Here is a 16,639-nt window from a genome sequence, read left to right as displayed (position 1 = left end):
TTTCTAGTTGAATGCAACAGCATTGTCCCTCTTGACATTTGCAAATCTGTCTACAGCAAGTAGTCCCATGGTAGCACAACAGATCACAGGTTTTGAAAGGACAAATAACACTTTCTGGAAAAGCACTCAGTGTTGAGGATGGCAGCAAACTCAGTACACATCAGTATTCGTAAAATAGAAGGAAACCCCATTTAGTAACAACCAAAGTCAGCAGGGAGACAAACACATCAATCTCCACATCTTTATAGAAAATGCTAGGTACAGCTTTCAAACACCAGACTGAAGTGCAGGTAAAGGGTGCCTGCATTATTGCACAATGATGACATTAATACAAGGGGAATGAAAAACAAGTAGAAAAGCAGACCACATCCTGGCCAAGTCTCGCGCTTAAAGCCATGTGTCCATCAAAGTGTCCTCTGCCTGTTTGAGGGATGCACCATCCCTTCGATTCTTTCCGTTCTCCCCAAGGAACCTACAGGACAAAGAGCAGAGCTGAAAAGTCTTTCTGCTGTCTGGCAGGAATCATAGCCTCATAGTGCCCACTCTGCTCTCTCATCTGACAAGGTGAGATGTGAGCCAGTAGATTATCAAGGGCTGGAAGGCAGCAGCGGCCAGGGTAATATACATCCGGAGACGGTTCCTGGAATTGTGGCTCCCACTGGCACCAATGCCGTCTGCCGTCATGGTGGAGAGAATCTTCATCCTCAAGGAGCGCACCTAGCAGAAGAATAAGTACATATCAATAATTTTGTTTGGTAAATCTGTTGAAAACAGACAGTTGGGAAAGGAACAGTCGCTAACAAAAGATTCTCACATGTGCCCAGGCAAACACCACTTACCACCTCCACACACAAGTGCAGCACAAACAGAAAAAGCGCAAGGTTCAGTCACACATGCAGTTTCACCTGTGCTGAACACGTTTCCAACACACACACACACACACACACACACACACACACACACACACACACACACACACACACACACACACACACACACACACACACACACACACACACACACACACACACACACACACACACACACACACACACACACACACACACACACACACACACACACACACACACACACACACACACACACACACTTCCCTCAAACGCAAAACAAGTACATGAGGGTTCAGTGCAAGCTGCTGGCAAAAAACAGAGCAGTATGCATTGCCAGTCCAGTGGAAGATTAATGACGAGTAACAATTCATTGCCCATGTTGTGACAAGAATCAAAAGAACACAAAAAGACAAGTTAGGGGGGTTGAACACTTGATATGCTACCATCGGATGTGATATGTAACTTGTATCGGGCAGAAAGGAAGCAATACAGAACGAATAAAAGATTATTCGTGTCATGGCGGTTGGCCACCAGGGGATGCACGGATGAGTCCTAACTCCGTGTGAGCTCTGTGGCCGAAGGTCCTTAAGTTGGCTTGAGCCCCCACCTTGTGACCGCCCCCCCAAAACTCAAAATTGACAAGTAGCCGGCAGACGATCCCGATCCCCCCCCCCCCCGGTCACACACTGGCAAAAAAATCAGATCGAAATCAGACTCCAGAAGGCTGAGAAACACGCCTTTCCAGAAGAGCCCGCGTGTAGCAGATCCGTGGTGCACTCGACTCCTATGAAGCCCGTGCAACAGTTGGAGGTGAGCCCCAGACCTGTGGAGCTAAGTGGAGCTTGGACCACCTCTCCTCCTGTGTGGACAGCCTCCTCCTCCCTTGGGACCTGCTGAGACACCGAGACTGCAGCCGGCGCCCTGCCACCAGTATCCGTGCTGAGGGAAGCGCCAGCTGAGGCACGGAATACGCCCGCCAAAGAAGAAAAGGTAGTTGGCTGCCCCCCTACCACCACCCACAGGGCCGCACTGGGCACACGACCACCCCACGGCAGCACTGGACCCCTGGCGACCTGTCCTGTGGACCGCACATCACGCCGGTGCATTCACCCCCTCGGCCCCCCCCCCTGCCGGGGGCAGCGTGATATGCGGGCAGCCCTGCCAGCACGGAGCCGGCAGCCCGTGCCTGAAAGAGAACGCGCGAAAGCAGAGGGGGAGCGCGCACACCCAGAAGACCCTTGAGCCCTCCAAGAGCCCTCAAAAACACCAAAAGTAGTGTAAAAAGGACGAAAAACGCCCAACTAAACAGTGGAAAAAAGAGGAAAGTGGAGAGGAAAGGAGGGCAGAGGGAAAAGAAGGGAAGGAGGAACAAAGAGACAAGAAGACACACGCCCCAACCTCTGAGGCCCCAAACGCTCACAATTGAGCAAATGCTACACCCATTGAACACTGTGCATCAAGCCCAACAACAAGAGCCTCTGAATCACCCGGTCACAACTCCAGGCACATAACAGGGTACTCCGGGATGTCACCAGGCCCCAACCTGCTCAGTGAATCATTACTTCCATCAGCCAGCATCCCAGTGTACTGAACAAAACACCACACTTCTGACTACTGCCTTCCCTTCCCCTGGCCAGGTACCAGTGTAAAACACAACAAAGCCTGAAGACCTAATTTGCACGCCTTGTGGGGCACCTCATTGCACAGGCCCCTGAAATACCCAGGACCAACTGCCCACTCGACTACACAAAGTCCCACAGAAGCCCAGGCACCCAGCCTTCCCCCAGGCAACACCATAACCAGGGAGGAAGTGCGTCCACCAGCTACAACGGATACCCTGACGCAGACCCAAGCAAACTACCGGCCCCAAAAGGGAACCCAGGGTCATCCCCCCACGACCCACATATTTAGACAGGTGACCACACTGAAGGCCCCGTAGCAACCGCGGGGGAAGAACGCCCCACCCCATTTCCGCACTCTTTTGCCAAGCGGCAATGGCTCTACTCAAAGCCCCAACTAACAAGAAGCACGAGGCCGCCTGGCACGAACACTAGCCCCCAACTCCCGCAGGACAAATACTCTCGCGCAGGGCTCCGGCAGAACCGAGGACCAGCCCTCCGCAACTGAGAGAATTGTTAGTGACCGTACTACACCAACGTGCCCCGCGCAATTCCCCTCCACCACCAAGGGACACACAGACCCTGGACCCCACCCCTCACCTGGAATCATTCTGAAGACATCTGCGAGCAGTGCAGAGGGTTGGGCCCCCGACTCAGGGGCGTGTGCCTCTGCTGTAGTGACCACCTCATGGACACTAGGGCGAAACTGGCCAAATTTACCTACTCTTCGACCCCATCGACCCCCAACACCAGGAACATTGAGACAATGTAATCCGTAGAAACAGGTGCAGCTGCCACCAAAGGCGACATTGCGGCCTTGCTCCACGGGATAAAAAATATGGGAGCTAATCTAGGCGGCAAAATAGATAAAATAACACAGAGAATGGACAACATTGAAGAGAGGCTAGAAGGGGGTCGAGAACAATCAAGCCTCCATAGACACTCTCGAGTCCCAAATAGACCTTAGAATACGAGAGATTGAGGAGAGGGGATGAATTTTGACTCAAAATGGATGACTTAGAAAATCGTGAGAGGAGAAAATCTACGCTTCTTCGGTATTCGGAACACGAAGGTGAAACGGAGGAGGACCTCAAAAACACCATTCATGATATCAAAATTCTGACGGCAGAGGAGGATATTGATGAGCCTAAAACGGAGAGAATACACAGAGCCGGTGGACCGCCCAGCGGGCCAAGATCAGTCCTCGCAAGATTCCATCGATATCAAGACAGAGCCAGAATACTGGAAAAGGCTAGATCTGGCGGCTCCCCTTACCCTTGGGGGTGCCCAGATAACCATCTTTCAGGACCTATTCTCGCTCACTCTGGCACGGAGACGCCTATGCAGCCCTCTCATGAAATGGCTCAAAGATCAGGGCACCCGATACAGGTGGGGATATCCTTTCTCCCTCACCTTCGAACATGGAAGCAGAAGAATCCAGCTGCGATCCGAAGAGGAAATCCATGACTGCATCGCTGACCTCCTCGGTACGGGTCCAAGGGAAGGAGAATGTGAAGCGCCCGAATGGAACAGTCAGCGCTGGGAACTGCAGGGACCAAGGAGAAAAAAAGTGAATAAAATAAAGACGCCAAAGATGAAGACGGTCTGGCACACTCAACGGAACACTCCGATCCCGGGGACACCCAGTGACAAAAGATGGGACCTGGCAGATAAACCAAGACACCACAATGGCAAACAACATCAAGGCAAGCAACAGGGCAACCACAATCAAAATAGGGACATTGAACGTCAAGGGACTTAACTCCCCCACCAAACAGTCACTCGTGCTGAGGGAATTCAAAAGGGCAAAGCTCGACATACTCTTCTTGCAAGAAACTAAATACATTAAAGGAGAAGAAAGAAGGATCTTAAACGCCCATATAGGCACCGAACATTGGGACTCGAGCCCGCTCAAAAGCTGGCGTCGGCATCCTGATCTCAAAAAAGGATACAATTCGAAGTACAGAAAATCTGGGCAGATGTGAGTGGTAGAGCGCTGGTGCTTGTCGGTAAGATACACGGCACTGCCATCACACTCGCCTCAATATACGCACCCAACTCCGGCCAATCCAGGTTCGTACAACACATGGTCCCCTAAAGTAATGCTTGAAGCACAAGGCGAAGTAATCACAGGAGGTGACCTCAACATGTGGGCCGACCCAACCCGGGACAGACGAGCTGGAAACCCACTGGCGAATACCAGAAGCCGGCCGCTCATTGAGTCAATACGATGGACACCTACAAACTAACAAACGCTTGGCGCCGCATGAACCCGCAAGAAACGACGTTCACATTTTACTCAGCGCCACACGCCACATAAACGAGAATCGATTATCTCTACCTCACACCAGAGCTAACAGAGGCGATGTCTGCATCCGATATATCCCCTATAACATGGTCAGATCACGATATGGTCACGGTCACCCTCGATCGTATCGCACTCCCACATAGAAGCTCGAAGTGGCGCTGCAACGAAACGCTCGGGAAAGACCCGGTATTTCGTGAACATCTTGAGAAGGAGATTGAGCTCGAAGTATTGGGCAATAACACAGGTGAAGTCTCCATAAACACAGTATAGGAGGCGGGCAAAGCCACAAGAGAAGTCCTAATGCAAGAAGGAGCAGCACGTAAAAGAGCGCCAACTCATAGAAAACAGGCTAAGGAACGAAATAACGCAATTAGACTGCAGCGCTCAATCCCCCGGTCCCGACAGAGACCGAAAAATAGAGGAGGCTGCCAGCAAGAGAGGAACTGCGTCAGCTGGAAACGGACCATACCATCCGAAAACTCCAATATTTAAAACAGAAACAATACAAGAAAGGGGACAAAGCCGACGCGCTCCTTGCCGCCAGGCTTCGTGGGCAACGCAAAGAGAGATGAGTGTCAGCTATACACGAAGAAATGGAACCCCACATGGACCACCCATGCGGCATTCCTGAAGCCTTCGCTAACTTCTATGAGCATTTGTACACCTCGGCCACCCCGACAGACGAGAGTACAATCGCAGAATACATGAATACAATTACCATCTCTAGCCTACCTCGCGACACAGCAGAAGCTCTTGACGCCCCTATCACGGGCGAAGAAATAGCAGACGCAATCAAAAGACTCCCAACAGGGAAGGCCCCCGGCAATGATGGTTACACAGCAGGATTCTACAAAACCTTTAGTGACACCCTCCTCCCAGTAACGGCTGAGTTCTAATCACATCCTCCAAACTGGCATCGCCCCCACATCCTTCTCCGAAGCCATGATCACTGTCATCCCGAAAGAAGGAAAAGACCCCACCCAATGCACCCCTTACCATCCCATCTGCCTCCTAAACACGGACGCCAAAATCTACACAAGGGTCCTCACTGCACGATCGGAGATGCACATGCCCGCTATAAACCACAATGACCAGGTGGGATTCATACTTGGAAGACAGGGGGCAGACTCAACCCGCAAGACCCTCCACCTCATACACAAAGCCAAGAAGATGTCAAACTCACCGGCACTATTCCCAACAGATGCAGAAAAAGCGTTTTGATAGGGTCGAATGGCGTTTCCTGAAAGCTACATTAGAGAAAATAGGTCTTGGCCCTACTCTCCGACACGGGATCAAAGCTGTATACACCTCACCTCGAGCTGCTGTAGCAGTAAACTCCCAATACTCCCGCAGAGGAACGCGACAAGGATGCCCCCTCTCCGCAATACTTTTTGCGCTATCTTGGAACCACCAGCGCAAATGCTGAGAGCCAACGAAGGGGTTAAAGGGCTCCACGTGTGCGGGAAAGAATATAAGTTGGCCTTGTATGCGGACGATATCCTGCTCCACGTGCAGAACCCGATGACATCAATTCCAGAAGCAATCCGCCTCATTGAATATGGCGCCCTGTCAGGCTTAAAAATCAATAAAGCTAAATCAATCCTCTTCCCGTTACAGGAACCCACCCATCAGCCAACGAGCAGAACTCAAGCAACTTGGCCTCATTATAGGGGGTCCCACATCCCGATACCTAGGCGTCAATTTGATAAGAGACATTGCCGATATATACGAGGCCAACTTCCCCCAACTCCTCGCCGCCTTCAAAGCAGACGTCGCAAAATGGCAACCCCTCACAATCTCATGGATGGGACGTCTAAACACCATTAGGATGGTTAGTCTACCACGCTTCTCCCATCATAGTCCCAGAAGAATTTTTCAAACAGGTGAAAAGGGCAATAACGGGAATCTTGTGGGAAGGAAGCCTAGAATACCCCACGAAACTCTCATATTACCAAAGGATCAAGGTGGGGTAGGCCTCCCCGACATTGAACGATATTATCAGGCAGCGCAGTTGAGAGTCCTTATCCCCCACCTCAGAGACAGAAAAGATCTGCAGTGGGTCCAGCTGGACAACGATAACCTGACCCCTGCAACGCTATCCGAATGGCTATGGGTCCCCAGACCACAACTCACACGAAAATAGCGAAACCACCCTATACTGGGAACCATATGGAATATATGGAAAGAAGGGAAAGGGATAGTGGAAGTGACCACATGGCCATCCCCCTTGAGCCACCTATGGGCCCCTGGGGTCAGCGAGGAAATCCCAGAACATCCAAGATATCAAACCTGGTTTGACACAGGACTCGGAGAGTTGGACAACTATGGAGGGATGGCAAATTTATATCAATCACAGACCTGGAAGACACCCTCCAACTGCACCCTATTCCGATTTTCCTTTACCTCCGACTAAAGGGAGTCCTAACCAGACGTGAGTGGAAGATCAAGATACAGAGAGAACTCACTCCCTTCGAGAGAATCCTCGATACAACCTCTACGAACAAAGGCCTTACCGCATGGATGTACAGTACTCTGATCATCAAAGACCCAAACCCCGAACCATCGCCTCAAGGAGAAATGGGAAAAGGACTTCAACAGAGCATTTGATCAACAGGCATGGGACACAATCTGCAAAAATCCGTCCCGAATATCCATCGCTGCACAATACAAACTACATGCCATAAAACTACTTCATAGATGGCAGTATGATCCCTACAGACTATCGAAAATGTACCACGCCAACCACCCCAAATTCTGGAGACAATGTGTAGCGGAGGCCAACTATTGGCACATGTGGTGGGACTGTCCCAAAGTCCGTATATACTGGAACGAAGTGCTCGGATGATCAAAGAAATAGACAGCATTAAGCGGGAACCATCCCCCCTCCTGACTATTTGGCCTGGAAGAAGAGGAAGATGAACTAAATAGAATAAAGGGACTTGCTTCCCCACTCCTACTTGCCGCAAGGGCCGGTGTGGTTATCAAATGGAAATCTCCACGCCTTCCAACCAAAAAAGAATGGACTGCCATTGCAACGAATATATACAAGATGGAAAAAAAAAAAAAAAAAATATATCACAGCTGCCCTCCATGAAAAGGCAGCCCGCAACGAAGAAACCTGGTGTGAATTCGCCAATGTACACATCCCAAGCCAAAGACAAACAACCCCGGAAGACCCAGAACTGTCAAATATGAATACGAGACCCGGCCACCATACTACAGCATAGAGGCAACCAGGCCTGTCGCACCGAACAAAGACATGCAAGCCAACTGAGATCGGCATCCCATCTCGCGCTAACCACAGATTAAACGGTCACCGACAAAATGGACAAACTTTTCAGACCGTCTTGGAGGGGAGTGAGGGAGCAAGAACACTTTACCTATAAGGGCGAGGGAGTTCACCATTATTAGTAACATTATCCTTGTTTAATGTCAACATAGATGTACCTATGTGAATGCAACACGAGTGTACTTATGCACATAACCCTTGTCTTTTAAAATCAAAACTTAAATTAAAAAAAAATAATAAAGTTGTCATGATGGATTAATTCAAGGTGAATGTATACCTTGCTTTGGGAATTCTAATGGAGTTGGAGCGAAGACTCGTACAAAGTTGACAGTCCCATAGAGCACCCTTCTCTTTTCTTGAAACAGTGTCTAAGGGTTATAAGGTCAAGTCACTTTTTGACTCCCCTACAAGCAATAAGTCCTCCGGCCCTTTGCTTGGACACATCCATGGATATACAGCCATGGAGATTATCGCTCTTTAGTAAATCAACCTTCCTGACCAGAAGCAAAACCTTTGACACTCCAATCAGCAAGTATTTCCACCCCCTTGTTTAAGATTGTTAGGTGGTATTCTCCTGGGCCAAAGTCTCCTAGAGTGTCATCTCCTCTCGATGTCTGGTCTCTGCCAGTGTTCAGGATCTATACCTCATGATTGTGGCTCTTTCTCCACTTGAATCTTCTAACCAGACCTGCAATACAGGCCTATGTAGGAGATCTCTAGCACCACCCCCCTGTTCATGCTTCCCCTCCCGCGTTCCCTCAGCGCCCAAACCCCCAAATTTGCTTAGTCATTACATTAGTCTCCGATTTGTAGGTTTTTGTTTGTTATTTTGCCTTGTTAAATTTCTGCCATGAGGTGATCATTGCTTAAAATGTTTGGCCGCCTACTTAAATTCAAGTGGAAATAATGGCAGCCATACATGGCTTTGCAATGGGAACCAGTAACCGATCTGTGTGAGCAAACATGCTGATCTTTGTGGAGGATTATTGATTTTCTCTAATGGGTAACGCACATAGGCCGAATGCAATTTCAGGCCAGAAACTGGTTTCATTTGACACAAACCCATCCCTCTCCCAGTCAAAACCAACACATCAGGACTCCACTATTTGTTGGGATCTTTTTAAAGCTCACAAGGGTTTGAGGTACAACCCACCACTCTCAATTTCTGTGCAATGTTGGATTCTACCGATACTGCCCCCCTCCCCCACTGATTGGTGGGATGCAACCACTTCTGCCCTCTGTGGAACTCCTGCAGGCCTCATTGTAGGTCTCCTATGAGTAGAAGCAAAGCTTCTCCTTAATCACAGTTTTCAAAGGCGGTGGATGGTGGGTGTCACAAAGGCCTTCTAAAGTCCCTGTACCAAGGGCCCGGAGCTCTTCCCTCAACAGGCTCTTTGCTCTGCTCTTCCTCTGCATCCCACCAGCTTACAATAATTTTCCAGCCGTGGTCTCCACCCCATTGGGGCTTCACCACTACCCTCTGGCCTGGGTCAGATCGGCCCTCGTCAACTTTCCTGCATTTGTTAGTAAGCAAGTTGCCAGCCTCCTGTACAGTTTACAGAAGTTTCACTCCAACCTCCTACCAATAACAATCTCCTACCGCCTCCATGTGTTACTTAACCTCATCCACCCTCATACTGCTACACCCACTCTCGCATGTCAAATTCTTCACCAGTTCCTCTCTGAACCCCAAACTCACTCCAAACTCCAGGCGCAGCCTTCGGCTGCCCTGCCCCACCCCCGCATCCCCCTCCCCCAACTCCCATGCTAGACCTTTCATACTGTGGTGTTTCCACTTACTGGGTCAGGCTCTGGGGAATGCCCACAGGTCTGTGATGCTATTAATGGTAGCTTTGGATTAGCACTTTGTAACTAGGCACTTTGTCTAAAGTGCCCAGGATATGGGTGTTTAGTTACTGTTCGTAGGGTGATTCGAAGCTATAAAAGCCTCTTCAGCCATCTTGAGCTGGCAAATCTAGTTGGGGTATGCATTTGTCTGGCTGCCAGGTTCCAATTGTGGAGGCGTGTCTGCTCCCACCCTAAACGGTACTGCACCGAGCAACTGCGTGTACCCATTCTCTGCTCAGAATAGTGTTGGTTTAACCAAAATGCCCACATTTCCGTGTGCCTCGCATCTGGTTTTGATCACACAATCTCTTATCTGCACACAAGATCTAAAGGGCCAGTGTTGTTTTTAAGCCACATGTGGCTGTTAATACCTCATGGATTATTGCAAGGTCTGGGCAGGTGTGGGAGGCGGGTGCGCCTTGTTTAATCCCCATCATCTATCATGTTCATGTCTCCCCACTAGATATCCCCAGTGTTAAAACAGGGTCTTCATCACACCGTAATGACTGGACTACAATCTTTTTCGGGCCAATATTGTTATGAGAACAGAGTGGAATACAGAGATACTTACTTTACTGTTCCTTATACCCTGGGCGAGGAGTAGGAGTCGAGAAGAGGGTAGGAAGAGTGAATACAAGAACCCAAGGTTAAAGTCACCCACTCTATGCGGAAACACCACAACCCAACAGCAGCATTTGGAATGGGGAGTGGTTGTGTGCAGTCCATTACTTGAAGTTGCAGCACAGTTTTCGTCTCCTTTACCATCTCCGTCGGACCTCTGGTAGGACATGGCGTTGGAGATGATTGGATCATGGCGAGGTCCAAATATGGTGGAAGAGTGACTGGATTCACCTTCCAATTCTCTATGTATATACCTTTCAATTGTACTATTGACTGTATGATAATTGTGTAACCCTATTCATGTATCCTCTGCGCCCAGATACCCTTGGGTCTGGTGTGCATTACAAATAAACAATTCTAAAAAAGACACGAGAAGTGTTAACGTTTGGCTGGAATCGTCATATTTCAGAAGTCATTTCATGGACGGTTCCTTCTGGCAGTCTTGGTTATAGACCATTAGGTTGTGGTTGCCATTTTCCTTCCATGATTTGAGCTAATTTACTTAGTAGACTGGTTTCCTCTTCCAGCTGTGTCAACGTAGTGTCCATGCTGCTGGTCTAGTCAGTGGTCGGTAGTAGAACCAAGACATGATCCCTACTGAGCTTGGTTGTTCTAGCAAAAAAGAAATGTTTTTTCATGGGACCAGTCTAAGATGTTGCATCACTTAAGCCTTCATCAAGCTTATTTGCTCCCAAGTCTTTAGCTTAATTGTCCTGTATTCATGGCTTGGTCTCCTTGCTCCTCCCACGAAATATCAAACATCTAGGGGAGAATCCTGCTGAGGCCGTAGATTTATTTTTATCCTCACGATGACAAGGGCCTATGACAATTGTCACCCCAGTTCTTTCTATAGGTCTACAAGCTTCTGAAATGGGTATTTAAGAGTTAGTTCAAATCGTTCCACCAATGAAAGAACTGGGCGGAGAGAGGAAAAAAGCAAGACATGCGAGTAGGTTTTCAATGTAGATCATTGATCTCCATCACAAGCTATGAAAACCGATAGCACCATTGGTTAAAATCTCCCTTGGGAATCCCACTTTAGCAAAATAGGGGACCGGGTGTTAGTATCTTCTGGGTGGTTTTTAGATGAGATTGATTTTCAGACACAGCCCTGTAGATAGATTGAGAGGCTAACGTACTCTGGTGAAGAGGGAAATGCACTGACTAGCCAAACCATCAAGGTAGCATGACTAAGCAGTAAGGCTTAAACATAGGAAGGAGTGAGTGGTGAAGGGTTCAGTAAAACACACACTTAATACAAGTTATGCAACATTTATAGAAAATTATATTTATTTAGTCCTTCAACAGCTCATGAAAAACCAAAAAGGGAATCACTAAACATACACCACTATTATATAACAAACCTTACATACCTGTAATCATCAGTCTGATGCTTGCAGCTGCTTGGTTAACATGCTTTGCAAAGGATGACATCTAGTGGTCGGTGCAAAGTATTGCATGTGTGTAATACTATCCCTAATGTGGCATGCACTGTACCACCCATGGTCCTCCATGCTTCAAGGTCCTCAGAATGACAATGCATTACTTACCGTAAAAGCATTTCTGATGGTTGTATCTGCTTAGATTCACATGCTGTGCATAGGTCCGACATCCAGTGGTCACTGCGGAGTATTGCATTTTGTTTTTCGTAGTCGAAAAGGGGACGTCGACAAGGCGTGTCTGTAACACTATCCCTAAAGTGACGTGCGTTGTATCCACAATCCCTCACGCGTCGAGGTCCCTCTGTTTGTATTTTTCTGCCCTGAGGGAGCCTTTTAGCCGTGAGTACAGAAAAGAGAGAAATATATATAAAAGGATGTCTATGTTCCTTCCATCCGAGCGGGGAGGAAGGGTGGGCGCATGTGAATCCAAGCAGATACAACCATCAGAAATGCTTTTACGGTAAGTAATGCATTGTCTTCTGATGTTTGTTAATCTGCTTAGAATCACATGCTGTGCATAGACTAGCGAGCAGTACCCGGAGTTGGCGGTGGGTTATGAGAAGGAACAGTAGAGAAAAGATGTCTTAATACTGCCTGCCCAACCTGGGAATCAGATCTAGAGTGTGCATCTAGACAGTAGTGTTTTGTAAATGTGTGCACAGAACTCCAGGTTGCCGCTTTGCAGATGGACTCAAGGGGAACATTTGCAATGAATGCTATGGAAGCCCCCGTGCCTCGAGTGGAATGTGCTCTTGGCTTGAAGGGTAGTTCTCTCTTAGCAAGAATGTAACAGAGAGTGATGCATTGAACAATCCATCTAGATATAGTGGATTTTGAGACCGCATCTCCTTCTCTTCCTGCTGCCACCGAGACAAAGAACTGATTAGTCTTTCTCAGTGGTCTGGTTCTTTCCATGTAGAACATGACAGCTCTGCGTACATCTAGTGTATGCAGACTTTTTTCTCCCCAGCTGGAAGGGTTTTGAAAGAACGTTGGTAGTTCTATAGTTTGGTTTACATGAAATTTCGAGATGAATTTAGGTGCAAACCTTGGGTGTGTGCGTAGAACCACCTTATCTTTGTGAACTGTTACGAAGGGGTCTAGTACAGAAAGAGCCTGTAGTTCACTTACTCTCCTAATGGAGGTGATAGCTATTAGGAAAGCAGTCTTAAGGGTGATATCTTTAAGAGTTGCCTTGTGCATGGGTTCGAAGGGAGGGCCCATGAGTCTGGAAAGTACCACATTTAAGTCCCATCCGGGAGCTGGGTTAGCTATCGGAGGGTGTATCCTCTTTACCCCCTCCATGAAGGCTTTGATAACTGGTATCTTCCACCACGACACTAAGTTGGGAAGTGGTGTATGCAGAAAGTGCCGCTAGGTGGACTTTAATGGAATTGAACACTAAACCTGAATCCAGTAAATGGGTCAAGTATAGAATAATGTCAGTAGGAGAGCAGTCAACTGGGTTGATGCTAGTACCTCTACACCAGATAACGAATCTTTTCCATTTGCTAGAATAGCAGTGTCGAGTATTAGGTTTTCTGGCTTCCCTGAGGATGTCCATACATCTCTGTGGGAGTTGTAAATGTCCAAATTCTATGATCTCAGGAGCCAGGCTGCTAAGTTCATGGTCTGAGGGCATGGATGCAGTGTTCTGCCCTTGTCTTGTGACAGCATGTTGTACGGGCAGGGAAGTTTCACTGGGGGAGATAGGGACATCTCCATCAAGTGAGCGAACCATGGCTGCCGGGCCCACATTGGGGCCACTAGTATCATTGTAACCTGCTCCTGATGCATCTTGTGCACCACTTTGTTGAGAAGGGGAGTCGGGGGGGAAAGGCGTAAACAAATTTCCCTGACCATAGAATCGACAGACCGTTCCCCTTGGACTGGTTCTGGGGGTACCTGGAGGCGTAACTTTGGCATTGTGAGTTTTCCAGAGTTGCGAACAGGTCTATTTCCGGGAATCCCCATTGAGTGAAGACGTCTAAGACGATGTCTTTGTGTAATTGCCATTCGTACTCTCCGGGCAGGGGGAAGTCTCTGCTGAGTTTGTCTGCTAGAAGATTGAGTTCCCCTGGTACATGTTGTGACAGTAGGAACATGTTGTGTCTGAGAGCCCACTTCCATATATTCTGGGACAGTTTGGACAGTCCTGGAGAGTGAGTGCCTCCTTGCTTGTTGAGGTAGTACATGGCTGTGGTGCTGTCTGTGAGGACCATCACTGTCTTTTCTTGTAGCTGTTTCTGAAAGGCTTTCAGTGCTTTGAACAACGCTAGTAGTTCCAGCAGGTTTATATGCTTGGATGCTAAGCTCGGAGTCCAAACTCCGTGGGCCGTCTGATGGGATAGGTGAGCCCCCCATCCTGTAAGGGATGCGTCTGTGGTTAGAGTGGCTTCCACTGCGGGTGTGGCAAAAGTTTTCCCTAATAACAGGTTTTCTTTTGTCCACCACCGTAGCGAGAGAACCAAGGCCTGCAAGACCACCACTAGATCGTCCCATTGTCCGCTGGCCTGACACCACTGGCTGTAGAGCCACTCTTGCATTGGGCGCGGGCGCAGGCGCGCGTGAGGTACCAAATAAATACATGACGCCATCATCCCTAGCAAGCGCATTGCTTTGCGTACCGTCACCTCTCGGCCTGCTACATAATGGGGAATTTGAAACAGCATGTTTTGGACCCTCTCGTTGGAGGGGAATACGAGGCCGTCCTTTGTTCGAATTAGAGCCCCTAGGAATTGTTTGGTCTGGCTGGGGTCTAAGCTGGACTTCTTTTCGTTGATGGAGAAGCCCAGTTGGGACAAAAGGTCTACGGTCTTTTGGGTATTGGAGAAGCATGTTTCGTAAGAATCCCCTGTTATGAGCCAGTCGTCGAGGTAAGGGTATACCGGGATGGATAATCTGCGCAGGTGGGCCGCTGCCAGTACTTTCGTGAATACCCTTGGTGCAGATGCTATCCCGAAGGGTAGTACTCTGAACTGGTAGTGTTTGTCCTCTATTTTGAACCTGAGGTATTTTCTGTGCGATGTCAACATTAAAATATGAAAGTATGCATCTTTCATGTCCAGTGTTGTCATGTAATCCCCTTGTGATAACAGTGGGATTACCTCCTGTAAGGTCACCATACGAAACTTTTGGGGTTTGACAAATATGTTCGCTGGGCGCAGATCTAATACAGGGCGCATGGTTAAGTCCTTTTTGGGTACAAGGAAGTACACTGAATAAATACCTTCTGTTACCTGTGATAGGGGGACGGGCTCTATAGCTTCTTTCTTCAGTAGTTCTTCCACCTCTTGAAGAAGAATGGAGAGGTGTTGCGGTGTCATGCGTCGGTTCCGTGGGGGTTTGTACTTCGGGGAACCGTTGAACTCGATGCAGTATCCGTGGGCTATGGTGGATAATACCCAACGGTCTGACGTGATTCCCTCCCATGCTGAAAGGAACGATGTTAGCCGGCCCCCGACCGGTGATGCATGGGAGGGGACCCGAATTTTCGGGTCATTTGCTGGTATTGGGCGTGGAACCTCTGGGGCTGGAGCCACGACCTCTTCCTTTGCCACGGCGTTGGCCTCTTTGACTGAACTGGGTGTTACCCTGGTTAGTGGGCCAGTTGGAGCCAGAGTAATATTGTTGTTGTTGGTGGTTCTGCTGCTGTCTTTGGCCACGAAAGGAGCGTTTATTACCATAGCCTCGCCTGTTAGGGGGCCTAGAAATTTGATCAAGAGTCTTGATGGTATCAAACTCTTTTTTAGCATGTTCTAGGGCCTCATCTACTGCTTTCCCAAACAGATGCGTCTGTTCAATGGGTTTATTTATGAGGGAGGCTTGGGTTTCGGGCTTAAAACCTGAATTGCGTAGCCAAATGTGGCGCTTGAGAAGTATTCCCTGCACTAGGGAGCGGCCAGCCGTCTCAGCGGCATCTAGGGAGTTCTTAACGATGCCCTGGTTTACCAGTGTGCCCTCTGATATTATAGCTAGCAGGCGAGAACGCAGAGGTTCAGGTGCTTCCTCTGCTTCGCTGCGCAGCTTGTTCCACTGTGCATCTGCGTAGCTAGCTAAAAGAGAGTTGTTATTAGCAATTCTAGTAGAGAAGGCGGCGGAGGTCGTGATTCTCTTCCCCAGTGCGTAGAGTTTTTTGCCTTCTTTGTCTGGAGGTGCTTCACTAGTGGATAGTGGCACCCCTGCTCTTTTTCTTGTGTTGGTAACCACAAGGGAGTCCGGAATAGAGTGTCCTCTGATGTATAAAGGGTCAGAGGATGAAGGGCTGGAGAGCTTTTCTATTCTAGGGTTGACCCCTCTTACTAAAGCTGGGTTAGTAAGGGAAGGAGAAATTCTTCTTTTAATAGAAGCCAGGAGTGGAATAGATTGGCTAACAGGGGCTTTTTCTTTGATGACTTTTTCTACAAAGTCAATGTCTGGAAGAGTTTCTCCTGTATCAATCTCAAAATGCGCTGCTGCCTTGCGCAATAGTGCATTGAGGGAAGGTTGGTCATCTATGGGAGAGGAGTTCCCATGTGAATCCTTGAGAGGAGAAGGGAGAAAGGCATCAGGGTCTGAATGTACTGATGGGGATTGCCAAGGCTGCACTGACGGTGAATGCCAGGGCTGCGAGGTAGCTGTATCCTCTTCAAACCCTGTAGCAGTGGTGTAAGGATCTTCTT

General features: G+C 48.6%; 1 protein-coding gene across 2 annotated transcripts in view; it reads right to left on the bottom strand.

Moving 5' to 3' along the window:
• Positions 1 to 227: 227 nt before the first annotated feature.
• YIF1A (Yip1 interacting factor homolog A, membrane trafficking protein) overlaps positions 228 to 16,639 on the bottom strand; it is a 278,804-nt gene continuing 262,392 nt past the window's right edge. The window contains exons 8-9 of one of the 2 annotated variants that reach the window (XM_069644882.1): positions 3,884 to 4,016; positions 228 to 717 (exon numbers count right to left, since the gene is read on the bottom strand). In XM_069644882.1, coding sequence (XP_069500983.1) covers positions 473 to 717; positions 3,884 to 4,016 — 378 coding nt within the window. In that variant the 3' untranslated portion in view covers positions 228 to 472. The remainder of the gene's footprint in view (positions 718 to 3,883; positions 4,017 to 16,639) is intronic. The other variant, XM_069644883.1, reaches the window with a different exon arrangement.

The sequence above is a fragment of the Ambystoma mexicanum genome, chromosome 2p (genome assembly GCF_040938575.1).
Source record: "Ambystoma mexicanum isolate Mex_15411 chromosome 2p, UKY_AmexF1_1, whole genome shotgun sequence".
Lineage (NCBI taxonomy): Eukaryota > Metazoa > Chordata > Amphibia > Caudata > Ambystomatidae > Ambystoma > Ambystoma mexicanum.
The sequence above is the reverse complement of the archived record's forward strand: the minus strand, read 5'-3'. Positions and strand labels throughout refer to the sequence as shown.